General features: G+C 57.0%; 1 protein-coding gene across 2 annotated transcripts in view; it reads right to left on the reverse strand.

Annotated features, from left to right (window-relative positions):
- Positions 1-22,972, reverse strand: part of AFAP1 (actin filament associated protein 1) — a 115,800-nt gene extending 92,828 nt beyond the window's left edge. For both annotated transcript variants that reach the window (XM_058670317.1, XM_058670316.1), the window contains exons 1-2: positions 22,965-22,972; positions 10,735-10,826 (exon numbers count right to left, since the gene is read on the reverse strand). In XM_058670317.1, the coding sequence (XP_058526300.1) occupies positions 10,735-10,747 (13 nt within the window). In that variant the 5' untranslated portion in view covers positions 10,748-10,826; positions 22,965-22,972. The remainder of the gene's footprint in view (positions 1-10,734; positions 10,827-22,964) is intronic.
- Positions 22,973-24,140: the final 1,168 nt, after the last annotated feature.

Below are 24,140 nucleotides of genomic sequence, written 5' to 3' on the forward strand. Positions count from 1 at the left end.
ATCTGCTGGTTTACTTCCTAAGTGACCACAATGGCCGGAGCTGAGCCAATCTGAAGCCAGGAGTCAAGGAGCTTCTTCTGGATCTCCCACATGGGTACAGGGTCCCAAGGCTTTGGGCCGTCCTCTGATGCCCTCCCAGGCCATAAGCAGGGAGCTGGAAGGGAAGTGGAGTAGCTGGGATACAAACCAGCACCCATTTAGGATCCTGGTGCACGCAAGGTGAGGACTTCAGCCACTAGGCTACTGCGCTGGGCCCTTAGCTCCATGTTTCAAGTCAACAAAAGTAACTCTTCAAATCAGTGTACTCATGACAAAGATCCAGTGACTCCTGCTTCAAGCTTCAGAGAGACCACATCCGTCCACCTGCTCCTCCCAGCCAGCCTCCAGGACACACTTCTCCACGCACAATCGGGCCCCCCAGTCCTTTCTGCTCATCTGGGCACGGAGGTGCAAGGAGCAGTTCCCAGGGTCCCTGCCCCGGGCTCCTGGCACACGCAAAAGGTCCTCCCTGGATTGCTGCTCCTGTATTACAGCCCCACATATGCTCCTGAGGCACAGCTCATGTGTTCTCTTCCTGTACTTGATGTTTCACCTGTAAAAGCCTCAATCAGTGAGCAACAAGCCGGTGAGTTACTAAACCTTTTTAAACTTGGATTAAAAACGGTGAGGAGTGGATGCAGTGGAGGGGAGCCGCTGCTGGATGGGACCCCACCCTCCAGAGTGCCTGGTTCAGGCTCCTCCACTTCCACTCCAGCTTCCTTAACGCACAGCCTAGGGCAGCAGATGGGGGCTTGGATACGTGGGACCCCGCCACGCAGAAGCCCCTGCGGAGTTCCTGGCTGCCACCTTCAGCTGTCGCTGGCCTTTGAGAAGTAAACCCAACAGACGACCTCTCTGTGCCGCTCTCGCTCACCACCCCCACCCCGTCACTCTGCCTTTCAAATCAAAGTGTTTTCTGTTTGAACTGATCTAACCAATTTTGCCAACGCAGACTTCAGGCCAGGGAGCTTGAATCTCAACCTGAGATTTAGCTTGAGTTCTGCCAGATTCTCATTGCTGAATGTCCGGTGGGAACCCGGTGTGTGCTAGACCTTGCTGGGGTCTGGGAGGCTCCTTGTCACAGAAGGGGACAGCCGAGTCCAGGCCGGGAGGAGGGAGGGTATTAGCACAAGAGGGGCTTAGCTGAGGCGGCCCAGGCTGCCACAGGCCTGGGCTTCGACAGCACAACAACCTGTCTCCCAAAGAGCTAGCCAAGTGGTAGTGATGCCCACAGTACCAGAGCTCAGCAGAGGGAGTATGCGGCCACAGGGCTCCTTCTTAGGGGGCAGAGCCCTGAGACTGCTGACACCCACAGACAGGGCAGGTGGGCTTCAGGGGCAACGGTCCAACCGGAAGCAGCTGGCTACACTCAGGGGAAATTCAAGGCACTGAAGAAGCCAGTATTTTACAGCTGTATTAACGCTACGAGTTAAAGCGAAAGTTTCTGAATATTTTAGTGAAGTATTTATGTTTAAAAAGATGCTAACAATGACTGCAGACAGCTGGGTGTGAGGCACTGTGCTAGGCACTTGGCACACAGGTGTGCACTCACACCTCACCACAGCCCTGGGAGATGGCACTGCCCACTGCTACAAGAGGCACAAGGGCAGATTCGCACCAACATAAACCCTTGTCTAAAGTCCTACAGCTAGCTAGCAAGACTCAGAGTGACTCCACAGTCACACTCACACAGAGTGACTCCACTGTCACACTCAGAGACCACAGAGTGACTCCACAGTCACACTCACAGACCACAGAGTGACTCCACAGTCATGGACTCCACAGTCACACTCAGAGACCACAGAGTGACTCCACAGTCACACTCAGAGACCACAGAGTGACTCCACAGTCATGGACTCCACAGTCACACTCATAGACCAGAGTGACTCCACAGTCACACTCATAGACCAGAGTGACTCCACAGTCACACTCAGAGACCACAGAGTGACTCCACAGTCACACTCATAGACCAGAGTGACTCCACAGTCACACTCATAGACCAGAGTGACTCCACAGTCACACTCAGAGACCACAGAGTGACTCCACAGTCACACTCACAGACCAGAGTGACTCCACAGTCATGGACTCCACAGTCACACTCAGAGACCACAGAGTGACTCCACAGTCACACTCAGAGACCACAGAGTGACTCCACTGTCACACTCAGAGACCACAGAGTGACTCCACAGTCACACTCACAGACCAGAGTGACTCCACAGTCACACTCAGATCACACAGCACACTGCTGGTGCAAAGAGCAGCATGCATTCCTAAAGAACATTTCCTACCATCACTTCCTTACTGCCTGCCAGTCATATTGTGTTTCTGCATAACTAACTCTTACACTGCTGTCCCACCAAGACAAGGCAGAATGGGTCAGGAGCAGTATAAACCAAGGGACTAGTAAATACTCCTTCCAGCAAACTCAGCAGACTTAGCTTATCTTCAGTCACCACCAAAGCACCCAAAACCCACTGCCAGTGAGCGGGCACAGAGGCGCCTCTGCTGCCTGGCACTCCATCCCATCTCCGGCTGCCTGGGGTCTTGGGGGAACAGCTGCACCTGCTTTGTAAGCAGTGGGCACGCCTTCTGCAAAGACGCAGCTGGGGCTTCCAACCACCACCCCGACACACACTTTAGCTCGTTCAACAAGCTCTCATTGAGATTCTGGGCACTGGGACTGGAGCGCCGCGTCAGCTGTCCCCCACAAAGCCTGGCGTTCTCTCTGCCTTCACGGGAAAGAAACCCAAAGCAGAGACTTACTCAGGCCAAAAAAAAAATAAACCCTCAGGTAAGAAAATAAGCTGGTACAAGTTTGCACAACAGTCAGCTTCCTGCATCTGCCCTGGCAGTGGCCTAGGGGAATAACTCCGGGGAATTCTGAAAGGAAGAAAAATTTAAGTCTACACCATGGGCCTTAACGAGAGTGCACCCCTCCCCCCGCCCAAAACAACACATAGCTACATCTCGGATTGCTAGGCAAGGCAGTGTGCAAGAGAGCACAGCTCTGCCGGAGGGCGAGAGGCCGCAAATTCCAGCCCTCGCTCTGCTTCAGCTGGCCGCGTCGTTCCCTGGCCTTAGCTTGGGAACAGTCCAAGGACAAGGGTAAAGAAAAAAATAGCCACTATGCCAAACTCCGATCCCTAATATCAAGATAAAAGAATAAAAGGCAATCCCAAGGAATTTCAGGTATTTTTCTGTTCTTAAGAAGTCAAAAGTGAAAGAAATTCTGTCAGCAGCGCACTGAACAGACAGAGGTCACAAACACTGCGCCTGCCCATCCGTTCACTCACGGGTCCCCAGGAGGGGAAGTGACCGTGCCGCGCTAAGATGGCCCACATGTCCCCTGTGATGCCACCTATGCGCCACAGTGCCCCTTTGCTGTTGGCGATGCTGCTCCCGCCACAACCCTCCTCTCTTCCGCAATCACTCCCAGCGGTGGATTTTTACCCGCCCCTTTTTCAGGCCCTCACTACCCCAGCACCCGCCACACGGCGACCCAGTCCTGCCAGCGCTGTCACTCACTGGTCTGGGGCCACAGTCATGAACACACTGGCTTAACACAGCCCTCTGTCCCTAACCGATCTTGTGCTTGTCATGCTGGTCACTCCTGCGAGCAGACGGCGAAGAAAGGCCACCCTGATGCGACCGCCCCATCTGCCACTGCAGAGCAGCTGGACTGGCAGACAGCATGGCCAGCCTTCTCCGCTGTCACTCCCTCGGAGACAATCCCACCAAACATAGGCAGGAGACAGCCTCCCGCTCCGGCAGCTGGGGCGGGGCGGGCTTCCTCCAGGCATTGCCAGCTCAGCATTCAGACACAACCCAGAGCTGTGCGGAACAGGCCCCAGGCTGGCGCAGGGACCCCTGGGCAGCGTCTGGCAGAACCACGGAGGAGCCTTTGTCTAAGCACCACCTTCTCTGCTCCCCAGGGCCCCTGGCTGCTGGTGCACCTCACTGTCTCCATTGCTGACGATACTGAACCAAACTGCTCAGCAGCCAGGGACACACAGCCAGCATTAGCAGCAGATGTAAGGCAGGCCAGTGACTCCTAGAACCAGCGCATTTGCCAGGGTTCCATGTGGTCCTAACAGGAATTCTTATCTGGCCTGAGAAATGTAGACCATGGAGACAGTGTTGTGGTATGTCAGGTTAAACTGCCACCCACAACACTAGAATCCCATAATGGGTTCTGGTTCCAGTCCCAGTAGCTCCAATCCCAGTCCAGCTCCCTGCTGACAGCCTATGAAGGCAGCAGAACACAGCCCAAGTGCCTGGAGCCCTCCACTCACGAGACACCCAGGGAAAGCTGCAGGCTCCTGGCTTCCGCCTGGCCCAGCCCTGGCCGTCGCAGCCGTCTGGGGAGTGAATCAGCACATGAAGATGTCTGTTTGCCTCTCCCACTCTCCCTGTTGCTCTTTCAAATGATAATTCAATCTTTACACACATACACACAGTGCACACACACAGGCTGGGTGGAGACCCAGGACGCTGGGAGGCCCGCACAGCCAGGTCCTGCCGACAGTGCCAAGCAGCCCTCGTGGCAGCCGGCCACGTGTGACCACCGGCCTGGAACAGCCTGCAGGTGTCCAGCAGCCCTCGTGGCAGCCAGCCACAGTGTGACCACCGGCCTGGAACAGCCTGCAGGTGTCCAGCAGCCCTCGTGGCAGCCGGCCACAGTGTGACCACCGGCCTGGAACAGCCTGCAGGTGTCCAGCAGCCCTCGTGGCAGCCGGCCACAGTGTGACCACCGGCCTGGAACAGCCTGCAGGTGTCCCAGGCTGGGGCCGCCCCACACAGAGCTGCGACAGACACGCCCACACAGGTTTCTGCACTTACACAGCTCCTCACCTCCCTCGGGAAACGCCACTGGCACAGCTGCTGGGCCTGCCATAGCTGCGCCACCAGATCTTTAAGAAACGACCCCACTGCCTTCCAACACGGCAGGGTCACGTTCCATCGCCACCAGCCACATGAGCGGTCAGGTGCCCCACCTGACTGCCAGTACCAGTATGGTCACTGTTCACCCCAGCCATCCTGACATACATCACGTCCAAACCAACCCAAAGTCAGAGGCTGAGAGAACATTCTGGAATCAAACAACATGTCTGACTCAATCTGTGTTTGGCCTGCTCTACTACCTCCTAATCCTGTGACAGGGAAGTTCTCTCACCGCTTTGGGCCTAACCTCCTCAACCTTAACTGGGGATAAACGCCACCACCTCCACGGTTCACAGTGAGGACGGAAGGAAAGGCCCAGATATTTAATAACTAGTGCGGAGATTAATAACAAAATAACTAGTCCATATTACTAACAGAAGTTGAGAAAAGCTTGTTCGCTCTCCCAGGCTCGCCTTGCATTCAATCAAAGAACAGCAAACAAGGCAGCCCAAATGACTGTTCAGATCCTAGTAAGAAAAGAGACGTGAAAGGGGGCGGAGGACGACGGAGGGAGAGGGCCATGGCGCCCCGAGACACAGGTGCCTGCCACCCCATCTCCACATGGACGCTTGCGGCCGCCGCCTAAGCGGGGTGCAGCCCTGTAGCTCGGCTCACTGCTTGGAAGCTTTCTCTGCAGATAGCCCTAAGTCAGTCACTCCTGCTAATGGGCACTGTGGCCTGGCAGGACAGTTACACACAATTTTCCCCCAGAAACCACAGCACAAAAGTGACCCACAGGGGAGGGACACACTCCTATAAAGCTTGATGGCGAGAACCGATGTCACACCTCCTGCAGGAGCCACTCCAGAAGCTGTCCAGATACAGAGGGAGCGCACCACAGAACGAACACGCCACAGAGGGAGCATGCCACAAAACACACCACAGAACGAGCACAGCACAGAACGAGCACACCACGGAACAAACACACCACAGAGGCAGCACACCACAGAGGAGCGCACCTCTGTAGTCACTGTTGCTCATTACAGGAGTGTGAGCAGCCTGGTGAGCAGACCCCGAGACCCGAGCCTGCTGCTGGTTGCCTCACTCATATCTTACCTTCATGGAATCCCCCAGGTTGCCCTCACACGATCTCACATTGCAAGCTTCCAGTCAGCTCCAATCCCTATTACTCCTCAGCAAAATTTAAAAAATAAATTTTTTTTAAAGCTTTACTTGCCAAGGAGGCACAGCCAGACACAGCATGAACAGCATCCAGTCTCTCACCTGAGGGCACACAATCAGTTTCCTGGGCAGGATTGGTTCCCACACATAGACTAGAGGGCACAAGCGCCAACCTTCAGGTCCATAGCTTGGGCAGCCTGAAGAACTGCTCACTTAAGTGATTCTACCGAGTTGGGAGTGGATCGGGGTACGGCAGGCTGAGCCGTCCCTTAGTATCACTGCACCCACACTGGGTGCCGCTCCCCATCCTGCATCCTGGAGGCAGCAGGTGAAGGCTCACACTTAAGTCCCTGACACTCACGTAGGGATTCCAATAAAGTTCCAGGCTGCTGGCTTCAGCCTGGCCCAGCCCTGGCATCCGCAGGCACTTGAGGAGTGAACTAGCAGATAGAACATCTCTCCCTCCCTCTTTCCTCTCTCTCCTCTCCCCCTCCTTCTAGAACTCAGGTATCTCTATAGGCTGTACATACAGGAACGAGACCCAGGAGCCAGAACTGCAGCACAGCAGGTGAAGCCCCATGCCAGAGTGCTGCTCAGAGTCCTGGCTGCTCAGCTTCGGGTCCAGCTCCCAGCTGACACACCTGGGAGGGCAGCAGGAGGACATGGGCCCCTGGCACCCAGAGTAGAGACTGGGATAGAGTTCCTGGATCTCGGCATCGCAATCAAGACACTGGAGGATACCTACTACCCACACAGGAGGCCTACACCAAGTTCCAGGCTCGCAGCCCTGTCCAGCACCACACATTATGGGCATTTGGGGAATCAAGGACCAGAACTTGCTCGCTTATGCACTTTCTCACTCCCTTTTAGAGAAATAAAGAAATAATGATTTTTTTAAAGATTTATTTATTTTATTACAGTCAGATATACAGAGAGATGGAGAGACAGAGAGGAGGATCTTCCGTCCGATGATTCACTCCCCAAGTGAGCCACAACGGGCCGGTGCTGTGCTGATCCGATGCTGGGAACCAGGAACCTCTTTCAGGTCTCCCACATGAGTGCAGGGTCCCAATGCATTGGGCCGTCCTCGACTGCTTTCCCAGGCCACAGGCAGGGAGCTGGATGGGAAGTGGAGCTGCCGGGATTAGAACCAGCGCCCATGTGGGATCCCGGGGCGTTCAAGGCGAGGACTTAAGCCGCTAGGCCACACCGCCAGGCCCAGAAATAATAATTTTTAAAAGATATGGCTTACACCCACCGGCTCACTCCCAGCTGGGGCTGGTCAGATCCAAGCCAGGAGCATAGCTCTCCCACGTGGGTGCAGTGCCTGCGCACTGAGGCCGTCCTCCGCTGCTCCCCCAGGCCACAAGCAGGCAGCAGGACGGGAAGTGGGGCCTCCAGGACTGAAACAGTGCTCATGTGGGAATCTAGCACTACAGGAGGCAGGTTAGCCTGATAAACTTCACCAGCCCCAATTCTGAAATGTTTAAAGAAATGGAAATACTAACTTGCTTTGATTGGCATACACGGAATAGATGCATCAAACTGTCATGTACATGTCTAACTGAAATAATAAAGAACAAACAGAAACCTTATGTACTCTTTCTGTAGTACCCCACTCCCAATAGTAACAACCTCACACCCCAGATCCCAGCATTGACACAGCAAGAGGCAAGACAGTACTGTCACTAGATCCTCATTTTGCCCCTGATACTCACACCTGCTAACTCCCTGCCTCCCAATCCTTTTGAATTATGGGCAATTTCATGAGTGAAGCATCTCAGGGGTCCAAGTGAGCACAAGGCTGTGTCACCCTGCGATCAACGCCCTGCGATCAACGCCCAGGGGTACAACCACTGAGTCTTACGATAGCTGCATGTTTAGACTCAGGAACAAAACATGGAAAACCCCCAACCTCTCCCAGAGTGGCAGTGTCCCCTGACCTGTCCCCCAGCAATGGACGGGGTGGGGGGCGGGGTTCCATGGCCCTGTACCTAGGCCAGCACTTGGCCTTAGCACTGCCTTCTCCTTTAACCACCTGGTCCTTTGGCAGGGATGTTTCCTCAAGTTTTCATCTACATTTGTATGAAGGCCAAGGACACTGGACACACTTGTCCGTGTTACTTGTCATTTGCACTTCTGCGTTCTAAACTTTCACGAGGTTCTCCTATGGTCTCTTCTCTGCTAAAGTGTGCCGGCTTTGCCCAGAGTTTAACCGTGCTCTTCACTGCTCACTGAGTGGTATTTACGCTCACTGCTCCACAGTCTTTGTTGCCCTGCCTGATGGCCTGGCCTCTGTGCGGCTCCTCTACTGACCACTTTCTGCCACCCAGGCTGGCATTTCCTGTTTATTGACACGTAGATGGTTGGGGTTTTACACCCTGAGACACTGGGTCTTCCTCGTAAGGTCTCTGCTGCGGCGGCCTGCCTCCCCCGGCACAGCCAGAGCCAGGGCAGCGGGTGCAGCAGAGGTGCCTACTGCAGTGCCACAGGGGAGCTTAGCAGCTCGGGTTCCTGCCTGGCCTCAACTTGTCACGCCACCTCCAGTGGAGCCTGCGTGAGAAATCGCCGGGCCGAGGCGGAAGCTTTAAGGAAGGATGCCTCCTGGATTCGGCTGCATCTCTAGTGGTCTTGGCATTCCTGGCTGTACTCTCTTTACTCTTATCTTTATGGCTGGAATAATATTGTTTATGTGCGGCAAAGGCTTAATGTTCCTTTATAGTTCTATGAAGCCTTCTGACAGGAGACTGGACAAGGATAGCAAGCAGTATAGGATAAAAACTATTAAGTCACTAGCTTTAATAAACCTACCTAGGACTATTTTTGAGAATTCCTAAAAAGAAGATTATAGTAGAAATCTATAGCTTAAAAAGCCATACAGGAAGAAAAGCTAAGAAAAATAGACAAGTTAATATTAAAACCAATGTAAGGCACAAAACACAATGAGAGCTAAACGCTTAATGATTAAAACTGCAGCTGGTGTCAAACTGTGTCCACAAGAAATAGCAACTGCAGTCTGTCACCAGGCTATTAGAGAACAATCTTTTTTCGTCAGACCCGCTTACCTCCCTGGAATAATTGTTTGTAGAAATGTAACCACGTGAATAAGCAAGAAAATGTCCCTTTGCAATAATCTATTGTATATAAGCTGATGCCTTGCTTTTGCAAAATGCACTCAGATACAACTGCCTTGAGTTGTCGTGTCTGTTTGTCACTCGCCGAATCCTTGCCCACCGTTCCCGGGGTCCTGTTCCCGTTGGACTGATTGCTCCCGGCCGAGCCGGTCCGTCGCATCAACTGACACCTGCCAGGTGATCAGTCACTTTCCATAACCTTACAATTACTCCCTTTATTAATTACTCAGGGTTTGCGTGACTGATTCTTCCAGCATCTGATGGTCCAGCACTCAGTACCACTGCTGTGACAGCACAGACAAGGGGACGGCCTCCTCCTTGGAGGAAATGCCAGTCCTGCCCGTGACCACGCCTGGCACTCCAGGGCCAGCAGCAGCACACACACTGGGCTTCAGTGGACTCCCTGGTCCTGTCCTGCAGGATGGGGAGGAGCTTTCCCAGCCTCGCCAGGGTGAAGCTTCCTTTCATTGGAGTCCTGGTCATCAACAGAACAGCCGACTCCACTATCAGAACAACTACTACACCAAAAGATGACGTGCAAACCTAGAGAGCGCTGCGTTCAGCTACCAAATCTACGGCCGAGCAGCCCAGCCCATGAGCTCACACAACCACCCAAGACACAGGGAGGGCTCCGAAGGGCGTGAGACCAAGCCTGGCACCACTACGGTCAACAGGCCAAGGGGTGCCCACGTGGCCTAGGCTGGACTAGAGGCTGCTGTGTGCCCTAAGATGAGAGAGGGCACACAGCACAGCCCAGCGGCCATGCCCGCACCACAGTCCACGCGAGCTCACCTCTCCTGGGCTTTACAGGGAGAGGGAGACATCTTTTCACCTGCCTAGAAGACTGACAAACAAAACACCTGGGAACTCACTGCGCTGGCAAGGCATTCTCAGAAAACAGGCACTCTTACCAGGCAATGAGATGAGCAAATGGTGCAAATGGTGCAGAGAAAGCCAGTGAGACCAATCCAAGTTCAATGTCATTCCATCTGTATGGGCTTGTCCAGAGAACACATTCATAGCAAGCACAATGCCACCCAGTGCCACACTGCTTAGCATTCCAAATGACCCCGGCCCTCCACACTCACTCAGAAAGAGAACAGGCGGAGAGAGGCGCCAAGACAGGCCAACGTCTGCACCTCCAGCAACACCGTCGACGTGGGCGGCCAGGCTTGGCCGGCAGCTCTGACCCTCGCACCCATATCAGTACCATCTGAGTCCTGGCGACTCCATTTCCAATCCAGCTTCCTGCGAATAGGCCTGGGAAGGCAGCAGCAGACAATGGCCCTAACTTGTCATCCACTTGGAAGACCTGGGTGGAGTCCCTGATCCTTGGTTGCAGCCTGGCCCAAGCCTGGCTGTTGCAGCCATTTGGGAAGTAAACAAGCAGGTAGAAGATTCTCTGTGTGTGTGTGTGTGTCCTTCTAACTATGTCATTATACCTTTCAAATAAATAAACTTCAAAAGAATTATTAGCTTATGGCCGAGGGGGACTCACTGTTGTGGCACATCAGGTTGTCCACTTCAACAAAGGCATCCGATATGAGCACTGGTTCAAGTCCCAGGAGCTCCACTTCTGTGTTAATGTGCCTAGAAAACAGAGAAAGATGGTCCAAGACCTTGGATCCCTGAACCCATGTGGGAGACCTGGACAGAGTTCCAGGCTCCTGGCTCCAGCCCTAGCTGTGGTGGCCATCTGGGACGTGGCCAGCAAAGCAGATGGTAAATCAATTCTCTTCTCTCTCTCTCTCTCTAATTCTGCCTTTTAACTAACTAAATGCTAAAAGATAAGTTCATGGGAAACAGAAGAGAGCAATTTCTTCGCACACTAAGCATGTGCGGGCCAGCCCAGTTCTCTCCCAGATGCACTCTCCGCCGCTGAACCACTGAGGTGCCTGTCCATAAACCCACTGCACTTCCGAGCTCAAATAACTGACCTAACTAAAGAAAAATCTTAACTAAGCTGTGAGCTCTAAGTGCGCGAATCTGAACTAACTGGAAAGGGGGATTCATGCTCTCACACTCAAGGTCACCTGGATGTCCCACACTTGTGTTGTCCCATGGAGGGTCAAAGTCACCAAGAATCAGACTGTCGGCCACGTCTGGGGAAACCCCTAACAGCTTCAAATGTTGCTCGGAACATATGGCGCCACAGTGGACATTCAGCACAGGCATAAGATGCCACCTGGGGCAACTGGCACCCAACTCTAGGCTCAAGTCCTGGTTTTGCTGCTGGTCCCAATGCCCTGCTGAGGCATACCTGCAGAGGTGATGGTAAAGCAGCTGGGGCCCAGCCACCCAGGGGGAAGACCTGGCTCCCAGCTCTGGTGGGCACCTGAGAAGGGGCCCAGCCTGAGTGCCTGGCTCCCAGCTCCGGTGGGCACCTGGGAGGGGCCCAGTCACCCAGGGGGAAGACCTGGCTCCCAGCTCCCATGGGCACCTGGGAGGGACCCAGCCTGAATGCCTGGCTCCCAGCTCCGGTGGGCACCTGAGGAGAAGCCCAGCCACCCAGGGGGAAGACCTGGCTCCCAGCTCCGGTGGGCACCTGGGAGGGGCCCAGCCTGAGTGCCTGGCTCCCAGCTCCCGTGGGCACCTGAGGAGGGGCCCAGCCACCCAGGGGGAAGACCTGGCTCCCAGCTCCGGTGGGCACCTGGGAGGGGCCCAACCTGAGTGCCTGGCTCCCAGCTCCGGTGGGCACCTGGGAGGGGCCCAGCCACCCAGGGGGAAGACCTGGCTCCCAGCTCCGGTGGGCACCTGAGGAGGGGCCCAGCCAATGGCACAAGTGTTTGTCCCTCACCCCTCTGTGTGCGTAGTGTATGTGCACGCCCAGAGGCCTTTCAAATCAGATTCAAATCAGAACTTTTTTTGTATTTTAAATGTAACGCTCAGGGGTGCTCCCTCCCCTCCGCTCAGTGAGCACTCAGGAGACATGTGTCCAGTGCTGGAGAGTCCTCTAAGTCAGCCTGGTGGACACCAGACGACAGGCTTAGACCTCAGCATCCCCTTACTTCCCTTCTTAACTTGCATGACAGAGAATGACTCCAGAGCAGCCCTCAGCACTACCTGTCGGTGCTTCGCCAGTGTCACCCAGCGCCACCACCGGGAGGAGCGCCAGCAGGCCTAGGGACAGAGGGACAGCCACTCCCAGGCAGCCTTCAGGTGAAAGGGGACGGAAACAGCCACAAGGAGGTGAAAGGGCCATGGAGCTGCCTGAGGCCACGGGGCTGCGGGAGGAGGCTGCGGGCTGGCTGGGGGCTGGAGCCTCAAGCATTCACAGGCAGCTCTCTTTTCCAATGAAGCACTCTCAGCCAGCCAGCCAAAAAGCTGTTAAACTAAAGCTAACGGACTGACGCATAGCACAGAGGGTTGACCCACTCAGTGCAATACCCGCATGCCACATCAGAGTACCAGCTCAAGTCCTGGCTTCATACTCATGACCCAAGTCCCTGCCAATGTGCCTGAGATGGCAGCACAAGATGGCGGCCCTGCCATCCCTGGGAGACCCATGTGGAGTTGATGGCTCCAGCCTGGTCCAGCCCCAAGTGTTGTGGCTCTGTTGGGGAGTGGACCAATGGATGTGAGATGTCTATCCATCACTCTGCCTTTCAGACAAATAAATCTTTGCAAAAGAATATTTTAAAAATTTAAAAAAAAAAGAAAAAGGAAAGCCTTCCAGGACAAGGGGCACAATAAACCAAGCCTGGAGCTGCACGGCAGAGCGCAGGGACTCCAGCTGATAGCAACACATCACGCCCATGACCACCGCCTGCCAACAGAGCACAAAGACACGTGAGCAAAGCACACACTAATCAACCGAGCTAACCGTTCCCCAGTGTGGAGAACACCACGTCGGCTACCATAAACACACCCCAGTGGGCCAACACTGTGGCACGGAGGATGCAGCGAGCTGCCACACTAGCATCCCCTGCGGGTGCTGGGTACAATCCCAGCTGCTCCCCGTCTGTGCTCACGTGCCCAGGGAACAGCGGAAGAGGGCCCAAGCGCCTGGACCCCTGCACCCACACGGGACACCGGAGCAGAGTCCCAGGCTCCTGGCTGTGGCCTGGGTCAGCCCCAACACCGTGGCTGTTTACCTGGGGAGTGGCCCAGCACAGAGATCTGTCCACTGGGTCTCTGTTGCTCTCTGCTTTTCCCTTTGTGTCTGCCTTTCAAGTTTCTAAAATGATGTTCAAAAGGTGTACACAATTTTTATCAACTAAAAAAATAAAGTAAGAGCAGGCATGTGGCTCAGGGGTTAGGACACTGCTTGAGACCTGCACCTTCCATGCCAGCAAGCCTGGGTCAAGTCCTGGCCCTGCCCTGGAGGCTGGGCTCTGCAGAAGCATGCCGGCGGAGGCAGCACCTCCGGCTCCACCCAGGCCGAGATCGGGAGGCAGTTCCTGGCTCCAGGGCATCTGGGGAGTCCAACAGTGGACAGCAGATCTCTCTGTGTCTCTCAAATTAAAATCACAATTGTTAAAAATAAAATCGCTCTTAAAAAAAACCCAAGCTGACCACATCCTTGAAACAGGAAGCACACTGTTTTTTAAAAATTCTTCCAGGGACTATAAAAAGGAGTTCTTGAAATTAAAAGTATTACAGAAACAAAAAAAAAAACCTCACACAGGGTCTAGAAAAAATGTGGGCGAACACCCCAAAATGGGAAACAGAAAGACCAGAGTGTGTTGGTGCAGCCCATGTGCCCTCTGTGTGCTGCGCCAGCAGCCCATAGGGGGACCAGCGTGTGTCCCGCTGCTCCACTTCCATCCAGCTCCCTGCTTGTGGCCTGGGCAAGCAGTAGATGGCCCAGATTCTTTGAACCCTACACCCGGCATGGAAGAGCCAGAAAAGGCTCCTGGATCTTGGCTCTGCGTCAGCTCAGTTCTGGCTGTTGCAGCCACTTGGGGAGTGACGCAGCAGGTGGAAGACACCTCTCTCTCTCTCTCTCTGTAACTCTGAGTTTAAGTTAAGTAAATGCTTAAAAAAGAAAAAGGAGACAGGAAGGAAGGAAGCAAACAGACAGACGGAGAAGTTGCAGACATTTCACAGGAACTCGTGTCTCAAGGTTAGGAGCTGACAGGCGAACAGACCGGCCACTCCCAGCACGAAGCCCACAGAGGGCAGCGTGACACACGGTGGGGCTTCACACCACGGGGATGACAAGGGTGCCCGGGGAACAGGTCACACCCCAAGCGGGGCTTCCCACACATCCCTCCCCACGCTGACGACAGGGTCAGCCCAAGAGCGGGCCCCAGAATGCCACACCACAGCAAGGGGAAGCTCTGAGCTCGCAGCAGGAATCCAGCATGCTGTGCCCACATCCCCCCGGGAAGTGCCCAGCCTGCAGTCCTGGCAGGGACCCCATCCCAGCTCCCTCCCATGAAGCAGCAGTCATGGCTCCCGTCCCTAGACATCCAGGCTGAAATCTGACTGCCAGCCTTCACCTCGACCCAGCCCCAGCTGCTGCAGGTGTCTAGGTTAACAAACCAGCAGATGGCAGCTATGTGCCTACCAAATACATTTTTTAAAAAAACTAATTCCAAGAAAATACATTTATCAAACCCCAAATTTTACTCAGCCATACCTACCGACCAAATGTAAGAGTAAAATATTCAAATGGTAAATGTTGAATATACTCACTCAAACTGTGGCGAGCACCCAAAGAGGAGTTAGGGGTGGGGAGCCCTGGGGGATGGCAGATCCTAGGCAGGCTAAGGGGGTGGGGAGTCCTGGGGGATGGCAGATCTCAGGCAGTCTAAGGGGGTGGGGGGAGTCCTGGGGATGCAGATCTCAGGCAGGCTAAGGGGGTGGGGGGAGCCCTGGGGGATGCAGATCTCAGGCAGGTTGGCAGTGGGCGATGGGGGCTAGGCTGGAAAGGAACAGGAGAGGGGGTATCCAGGCACCACAGGAAGGAGGCAGATGGTATAGCTCAGTGGGGCTGGGAGTTGAGGCAAGACCCCAATGTAGTTCTGTCCTGCTACACGTCAATCAAAATGCCCTTTCCCAGGATACATCTGCTTTGTGCAGGACCTACGACGGGATGCCATGAAAAGATGGACAGTGATTCCCATGTAGAAGTACAGCTCCCGGCAGCCTCCCGCCTGGAGAGGCACCCCAACCTCAGGAGGTGGCCAGCAGCTGGAAGGGCTTTCCTTGTGCCCCGGGCCAGGGCTGGAGATGCCCTCTTGCTCCCACTGCCTACTCGGGATGGGCAGTCTCCAAGGGGGCAGCCCTGCCTCACACACAGGCCCACTTTCTCACCTTCCGAATAGAGTCCGTTACTACGTGGGGTACTTTGTGTCTGCACTTGGAATGCTTGGGAAACACACACCCCAGGCCCACTTCACAGGTGGAAATGGCCCACCAAAAAGGCCACCTGATGGGAGCGATGTACTCAGAGATGTATGCAGCTGGGCAGGGGCGGAGTAAATGACACGGATCAAGAAAACCAGGCCAAACAAAATAGAAAACACTAGAAGAAAGGAGATCTAATCCAAACAGACTTAATACCTCATCTGTAAAAATACTGACATCACTGTCCTAACGGCTACTTCCCGTTGACCCAACGGGCAGGGCCTGCCTTTCATAGGAGGCTGCCGAGCCAGGCTGACCTAGCGGGCCTGCAATAGCTCAGCGGGGCCCTGACTGGGCCTCTGCAGATCACAGCAGGTCCACGTCTAACCACTCAGCCCACGACCTCCCCCGCCACTCCACAACCAACACTCGGGCCACACACTTCCGACCCGTTAGCCAGCCCTGCGGGCTCCACCATCTCCTCATGTCCCCTAATTTACTGTAACCGCTTTCAGAAAACAGAGCAACGCTGTACCTCCTCCACTGCTCCACTTCCACTGCCCTCGCCAACACCTGAGGTCACTTTAGGATGAGGCCTCCTGAGCTTACTTCTGGGGGTTCAGGGAACTGGGGCCGGCATCAGCTGGGCTCCGGTGAGGCCTTCATGGCGGCTGGCACCACCACGGCGAGGGCCCATAAAGAGAGATGCAGGGAAGACGGGGAGGAGCGAGGCTCGTTCCAACAACCCTTGACGAGGGGACACCCACTCAAGATATCCCACTAGGCCCCACCACCCATTACCAGCACCACATGGGGGACCCAGCTCCCGACATGAGCTCCCGACATACTCAGACCACAGCCAGAGCACAGAACTCACTCAGCAACAGCCCCATGGAAGCAAGGCCCAGAGCCAGGTCTGGGAGGTGCAGAAACTTCCATGCGCTCCCTGGGGGCCACCCTCACAGCACCTTCCTGCGCTCACACACCTGGAAGCCCAGGGTCACTCAGGGCTTGGGGCGGGCCTGAAGCCTCTAACCCTTCCAGGACCCTGGGTCTCTGGGGCAGCCAGCCCCCACTTCCCTCCAAAGGAGACCTCACACCAGGAGCGAGAGGGCCTCCAGTCCTCTCCCTGCCTCCCTTCCCCTTCTCTTGGAGCCCCGGGAGATGCAGAAGGGCAGGCGGTTGCTATTTTTCTGTTCTAAACCCTGTAGAACTTTCGGTTCTTAAAACTATGTGCTTGTGTAACTTTGTTAAAAATGAGTGAGTGTTTAATGTTTAAACAAAATCCGATACTTGACCAACGAGAATATCACATAAAGTGGTATGCTCTGAAACTTCTTGGAACCAACCACTCTGGAAGTCCTCTCCTGGGAGGCGGCCAGGAGCTGCGGGTGGAGACAGCGAAGAAGCTTCTTGCAGGGGACCTGGGGCTAGCAACGTTTGTTCTTCATTTGGGTTAGTGACAATTGTGATCAGAGGACAAAAAAAAACATTTAGCCGCACACTTGCGGGCATTTCTTGGTATTCACACATTTCAATAAAATGTTTAAAAAAAAATCCTCTCCCAGCTCATGACACACATCAGCCCAAGAAATGTTTCTACATTCCTAAAGCCTGAAACCAAGTTTAAACTCTTAGGAGTATATTCTGGGGCTTTTTGTTTGCTTTAAAATCTATTTATTTTTATTGGAAACGCACATCTACATAGAAAGAAAAGAGACAGAGACAAAGAGGAAGATTTTCCATCTACTGGTTCACTCCTGAAAAGGACACAACCACCAAAGGCAAGCCAGTCCAAAGCCAGGAGCCAAGAGCTTCTTCCGGGTCTCCCACACGGGTGCAGGGTCCCAAGGTTTTGGGCCGTCCTCCACTGGCTTTTCCAGGCCACAGGCAGGGAGCTGGCTGGGAAGTGGAGCTGCCGGGATTAGAACCGGCGCCCATATGGGATCCCGGGGCGTCCAAGGGTAAGATTAGTCAACTGAGCCATCACACTGGACTCCAGTAATGTACTTTTGTCTCTCACAGAAAATTCATTTCAAATCAGAGCTTGTTATTTACTAGACAGAAACGGACATTTTAACTCTCATTTATTTATTTTCCACTTATTTAAAGGCAAGGAGAGACAGACAGATCGTCCATCCAGTGGCTCACCCTTGAAATAACCCCAAGAGCCGGGCCTGGGCCAGGCCAAAGTCAGGAGCCCGGCACTTAATCCAGGCCTCCCACCTGAGTGAGGACAGCAAGGCTATTGAGCCACCAAGTGCTGCCTCCAGGAAGTCAGCCAGGCTCCAACCAGGACATTGCCTGCTACAGAGGCCACAGGAGTCCCAGGCGGTGGCTACCAGGAGAAAGTCTTCCTGAAAAGCTGTAAATATCCCCAGGAGCAGGGAAGGCCACCTGACCCGCCACACCCGTGGGTCCCCTGCCCAGGAGCAGGGAAGGCCACCTGACCCGCCGCACCCGTGGGTCCCCTGCCCAGGAGCAGGGAAGGCCACCTGACCCGCCGCACCCGTGGGTCCCCTGCCCAGGAGCAGGGAAGGCCACCTGACCCGCCGCACCCGTGGGTCCCCTGCCCAGGAGCAGGGAAGGCCACCTGACCCGCCGCACCCGTGGGTCCCCTGCCCAGGAGCAGGGAAGGCCACCTGACCCGCCGCACCCGTGGGTCCCCTGCCCAGGAGCAGGGAAGGCCGGCTGACCCGCCGCACCCATGGGTCCCCTGCCCAGGAGCAGCGAAGGCCACCTAACTGGCGGCACCCTTGGGTCTCCTGCCCACAGACATACCTACTCCCAGCTATCAGTGCAGGTACACATGCTAATAGGACCTCTCTTCTAAACCCAGGCGTGGGAGCCATGGGAGGGCAGGGCAGCGTCAGGCCCAGCTGCTGCCATTAGAGGAAGGCAACGCCCCCAGTCCCCACAGGGGCGTTTTGGTATGGGAATGACTGAGCTCCCCGCGGGCCACTCCAGTGCCACAGTACTCAAGGCTCAGGTCCCCTTCTGGCCATACCACCAGCTCCACCTGAATTCAGCCTTCAGGGTCTCCTGTCACACACCTGCTAACCTGGAGTTAACAAGAGCAGCCTCAGGGGATGTGGTCCTAAGCAGACCAGATCAGAACAACGGGCAAGCCTGGAGGGCTGTCACATGCCAGGACCAAATAGCCTGCCTGGCATATTTTGAGCAGGGACTGACAGGCCCAATTTAATCACACCAGCCTTTAAAAATAAAGGCCTTTCTCTAGGGTACAGGGAAAAAGGGACTTGGGGGACTTCCAGGTGCAGGGGCAGGTTCACCAGGACACCTGCTGGAGCCCTGAGAGGCAGGCAGCTGGACGGCTGGTGACCTGACCTCTCGGCTGTCCATGGCTTCCCCGACCTCAACGCAGGTCATTCAACTGCACCACATTCAGATGTTAAGGCTGTGCTGAGCGAAGGTCCCTGAGGTAGCAGCGCTGAGGACTGAAGGCCACAGCCGCTCACTCGGACTTCCGCCGAGATGAAGGCAAAGGACCTGCTCTTCCCCCTCATCAGCAAGGCCTCACTACCAGCTCAGCCCACCTCGCTGACGGGCGCTGAGGGGCAGCGCAGCACTGGGGCACAAGAACAGCCTTCAGAAGGCCAAGTTTCTGACTTAGGCTCTCATCGAAAAGCACTGAAGCCAACACTCCTTAACGCGCTGTGCACACGCACCTACCCTTCCGCTCCAACACGGCACCTGCACAAGGACAAGTCTGATGATACCAAACACTGAAAGAAAATCTAAAACTCAACTGGAAAATAACACTTAAAGGAAACGAGATTTACAGAATCATCATTATCTTTTAGAAAAGAGAAATAACAAGTTTTCTAAAGATGCATTTTACTTACTTGGAAGGCAGAGCAACAGACAGAGGAAGCGAGAGAGAGCTTCTACCTGCTACCAAACAGGAGTCATGGCCAGGGCAGGGCCAGGCCGGAACGGGAGCTTCCCCCAGCTCTCCCCACGCGTGGCAGGGCCCTAGGGACCCGGGAGCTTCCCCCAGCTCTCCCCACGCGTGGCAGGGCCCTAGGGACCTGGGAGCTTCCCTCAGCTCTCCCCACGCGTGGCAGGGCCCTAGGGACCCGGGAGCTTCCCTCAGCTCTCCCCACGCGTGGCAGGGCCAGGAACGGGAGCTTCCCCCAGCTCTCCCCACGCGTGGCAGGGCCCTAGGGACCCGGGAGCTCCCCCCAGCTCTCCCCACGCGTGGCAGGGCCCTAGGGACCCGGGAGCTTCCCTCAGCTCTCCCCACGCGTGGCAGGGCCAGGAACGGGAGCTTCCCCCAGCTCTCCCCACGCGTGGCAGGGCCCTAGGGACCCGGGAGCTCCCCCCAGCTCTCCCCACGCGTGGCAGGGCCCTAGGGACCCGGGAGCTCCCCCCAGCTCTCCCCACGCGTGGCAGGGCCCTAGGGACCCGGGAGCTCCCCCCAGCTCTCCCCACGCGTGGCAGGGCCCTAGGGACCCGGGAGCTCCCCCCAGCTTTCCCCACGCGTGGCAGGGCCCTAGGGACCCGGGCCATCTTCCTTCACACTGCAGGGACGGATGACGGGGCAGCTGCCCCAGAGCTCCATTACAGCCTTGAGTTTTACTAAAGGTTGAATTCAAGCTGAACTGGGATATGCTTGTTTTGCCCTGGGAATGTTCCTCCTTCATGGCAGGACTGATGAAAATACATCATTCATGTTTTCAGTTGAAAAGGCGCAGAGTGAGAGCGCCCTCCCATCTGTGGGTTCTCTGAGACCCACTTTCCCAGCTGGGCCAGGGCGAGGCTGAAGCCGAGTCCCCGTGGGGTGGGAGGGACCCTGGTAATGCACCACCCCTGCTGGCTTCCAGGGTGAGTGTAAGAAGCAGGTCTAGGGCTGAGTTTGGGCGCTCGGATTTGGGGCGGTGGAATAAACGGGGGGCTGTGCTGGGGTGGCTCCTGGCTCCGGCAGCCCGCAGGACCTGAGGCCGGCGGTGCCGGAGAGCGCCTCGGGCTGACCCCTCTGCTGGGGGATCCTGAGGGGCTGCAGTGGCGGTGGGAGTGGATGGGGTGTCTGTGGACAGACCCACGGGCTCCCTGCCTTCCTGCCGATGCAGAATGACTCGGGCTCAAAGAATCTTACCAGTCCTTCTTCCGTCACCTCATGAAAACCAGAAAGAGCTGTGTGACAGGGTGAGCTGGGGGCTGTCTGACAGGAAAGTGGACGGAAGAGCCATCTCTCTGTCTCTTTCTCATAAACTCCCCTTCCCATAAGCAAAAAAAATCTTAAGAGAGGGACAGGATCTCAGGGGCTTCTGAGTTTTGCAGACGCCCCCTAAAACAAGATGCCCTTGCCAAAGAACCCACTCAGGGCCCACGAGGAGGGGCTTCTTAAAGAAAGAATGTGAATCAAGATGGACGGAATCGTGCTGAGTCTAACGAGGACTTGAGCAGCCGTCACCTAGCTTTAGCTTCTTCTCCATCCAAGTGACTAGCAAGGGCAACAGGTTCCCGGGAAGACAGCACAGCAGCCCACCTGATCCAGCAGGAACTGCACAGGGGCCAGTAACTCCACTCAAAGGGCTGACCTGGAAACAGAGCTTCCGTGGAGGTCATCTAACAGAGCATGACTTTTTACAAAGATGTATTCATTTTGATTGGAAAGGCAGATCATATTTACAGAAAGAATGGGATAGAAAGGGAGGGAGGGAGGAAGAGAGAGATATCTTCCACCAGCTGGTTCAATCTGCAAACAGATAGATGTAATGACTGGAACTCAGCCCAGCTGAAGCCAGGAGCCAAGAGCTTCTTCCGGGTCTCCCACGCGGGTGCAGGGTCCCAAGGTCTTGGACCGTCCTCTGCTGCTTTCCCAGGCCACAGGCAGGGAGCTGGATGGGAAGTGGAGCAGTGCCATATGGGATGCCGGCACCACAAGCAGGTTTAGCCCCCTATGCCATGGCACTGGCCCCAGAAGTAATAATTCTTAAACTCTGTTGCACATCATTGTTCAAAGCCAAGTATACCTCCACAAGGCACTCCCCAAATTCCAGTTATTTCAGATACTCCAAAACAAAACATCCGCTAGACTGTGTGACATTAGAGAACCCTACACCTGGCAGACGCCCAGGACATTTCAAAGAGCCACAACGCTCCTGCAAAAGAAAGGAAAGCCTGGCATCCAGGAAAGCGAAGGACAAAACGCCTTCCGAGGTGAAACGGACTATGAAGAACGTGCGAGACAGTGGCGCACACCTCCTGCAGCCAGTGGCCTTGACCTGACGCTGCCACCACAAGCAAGGCTGGAGAGCCGCCAGTCAACACACCTGCCCCAGCGTGACTGGGGGGCTCTGGAAGGTTCTGGGCGGGCAGCCGGCTGACCGTCCACAGCGGTGACGAAACCCAGGCGCAGAGGAAGGGGCCAAACTGTCCAACTGCGAAGTCCAAGTCAGATTCGAACCCAGTCACAGCACAACCCCACAAACCCTGGGGAGGGCCGGCCACCGGCTGTGGGCCAGCGCCCTGACAGCGCCAGGCGCCAGCACAAGGGGGTCTCCCGGTCCTGCACACTGCAGCTGATGCCCCAGGGTCCCACCCTGCCACCTGAGCTGATGCCCCCGGGTCCCTCCCTGCCACCTGAGCTGATGCCCCCGGGGTCCCACCCTGCCACTGCAGCTGATGCCCCCGGGGTCCCTCCCTGCCACCTGAGCTGATGCCCCCGAGTCCCACCCTGCCACTGCAGCTGATGCCCCCGGGTCCCACCCTGCCACCTGAGCTGATGCCCCCGGGGTCCCTCCCTGCCACCTGAGCTGATGCCCCCGGGTCCCTCCCTGCCACCTGAGCTGATGCCCCCGAGTCCCACCCTGCCACTGCAGCTGACGCCCCCGGGTCCCACCCTGCCACTGCAGCTGATGCCCCCGGGTCCCTCCCTGCCACCTGAGCTGACGCTCTGGGGGTCCCTCCCTGCCACCTGAGCTGATGCCCCCGGGGTCCCTCCCTGCCACCTGAGCTGATGCCCCCGGGTCCCACCCTGCCACTGCAGCTGATGCCCCCGGGGTCCCTCCCTGCCACCTGAGCTGACGCTCTGGGGGTCCCCACCCTGCCGACCCGCCATGCTCACGGGAGTTTCCTGCACCCATGAGCTCTGCTTTTCCAGATGTCCCCCCCAATTCTTCCCAACGCTAATGGAAGGCAGACATCCAGCAGCGCCTCCCATCGCGGTGACAGCGCGGCCGACACGCACACGGCGAGGCCCGCCGGGCCCACGCGGTCCCCCCGCAGGGCACACAATGGACCTGCCCCCCACACACGGACCCTCACGGCGGGCGCAGGTCACGCGTTCCCCGGCCCAGGCCCTTCAGGCCCCCGGCCCAGCCCGAGACCCCCACCTTGTCCGAGAACTGCGGTCCGTGACCAGGTCTCCGCTACCCCGTGTTCGAGAACCTCGCCCGGCCGCCTCACCTCAGGCCGCCACCGCTGCCCCGTCGGGCCCCCGGCAGCGTGCGCTCGCTCCTGGCCCGAGGCGAGTCGCGCCCAGCAGCCGGCAGAGCCGCGGCCTCAACAATGGAAGCCCGGGGCGGGGCAGTCGCCGCCTCAGCCGCCGCCTCAGCCGCTCGGGCTCAGGCTCGCGCAGGGACGCGGCCGGAGACACGGCGCAGGCGCCCAGCGCGCAGGCGCACACCGCCCCGCCCGGCCGTCCCGCCCCGCGCAGGCCCCGCCCCCCGGCCAATGGGGAGGCGGCGGGGCAGCGGAGGCGGGGCCTGCGGGAACAAAGGGAGCCGGGGCGGCGCCGCCCGGGGGTCGTCGGGGGTCGTGGAGCCCGCCCTGGGGTCGTGGAGCCCACCCGGGGGTCGTCGGGGGTCGTGGAGCCCGCCGGGGGGTCGTGGAGCCCGCCGGGGGGTCGTGGGGCCCGCCCTGGGGTCGTGGAGCCCATCCGGGGGTCGTGGAGCGCGCCCGGAGCACGCAGGGGTCGTGGGGCCCGTCCAGGGATCGTCGGGGGTCGTGGAGCCCGCCCGGTGCGCCCGGAGCGCGCGGGTTTCGTGGAACCCGCCCGGGGGTCGTGGGGCCCACCAAGGGGTCGTCGGGGGTCGTGGGGCCCGCTCGGGGCGCCCTGAGCGCGCGGGGGCTGACGTGCCCGGGCGCGTCGCTCGCAAGCCCGGGAGGCAGGCTTGCAAGGGCTGAGCAGGACGAGGCCGACGTGCTCAGCTACAAGGGAAAGTGAGGCCTGGGGTCGCCTGAGCCACTCCCTCGCTCACGCCCACCTCTCCACCCCTACCGAGAGCCGGGTGGCAGCTGCCACGGCCGGGACCCCGCGCCGGCACCCCCACGCGGCCCCGCGTTTTGGGATGTCCACCCCCACTGGTGTACATCCACTACCCATGCCCACCCCGCGGCGTTGGGGAAGGGGACGCCAGTGCCCTGTCACTCAGAAACCTCACCTTCTTTCCCCCAAATGGCCCCCTGAGCAGCAGCCCCAGCCTGCTGGGTCACATTCCTGTCCTGCTCTGTAAGCTCCCTCTGCCACACAGTGCTTCCCTCTGCCCTGAGGCTCCAGACAGCTCCACTCACAGGGGTCACCACCTCAGGGGCACTCACTGAGTCGCTCCCCACACTCACTGTCACTTACTAACCCTCACT

Source organism: Ochotona princeps, chromosome 11, assembly GCF_030435755.1.
Source record: "Ochotona princeps isolate mOchPri1 chromosome 11, mOchPri1.hap1, whole genome shotgun sequence".
NCBI classification, from domain to species: domain Eukaryota; kingdom Metazoa; phylum Chordata; class Mammalia; order Lagomorpha; family Ochotonidae; genus Ochotona; species Ochotona princeps.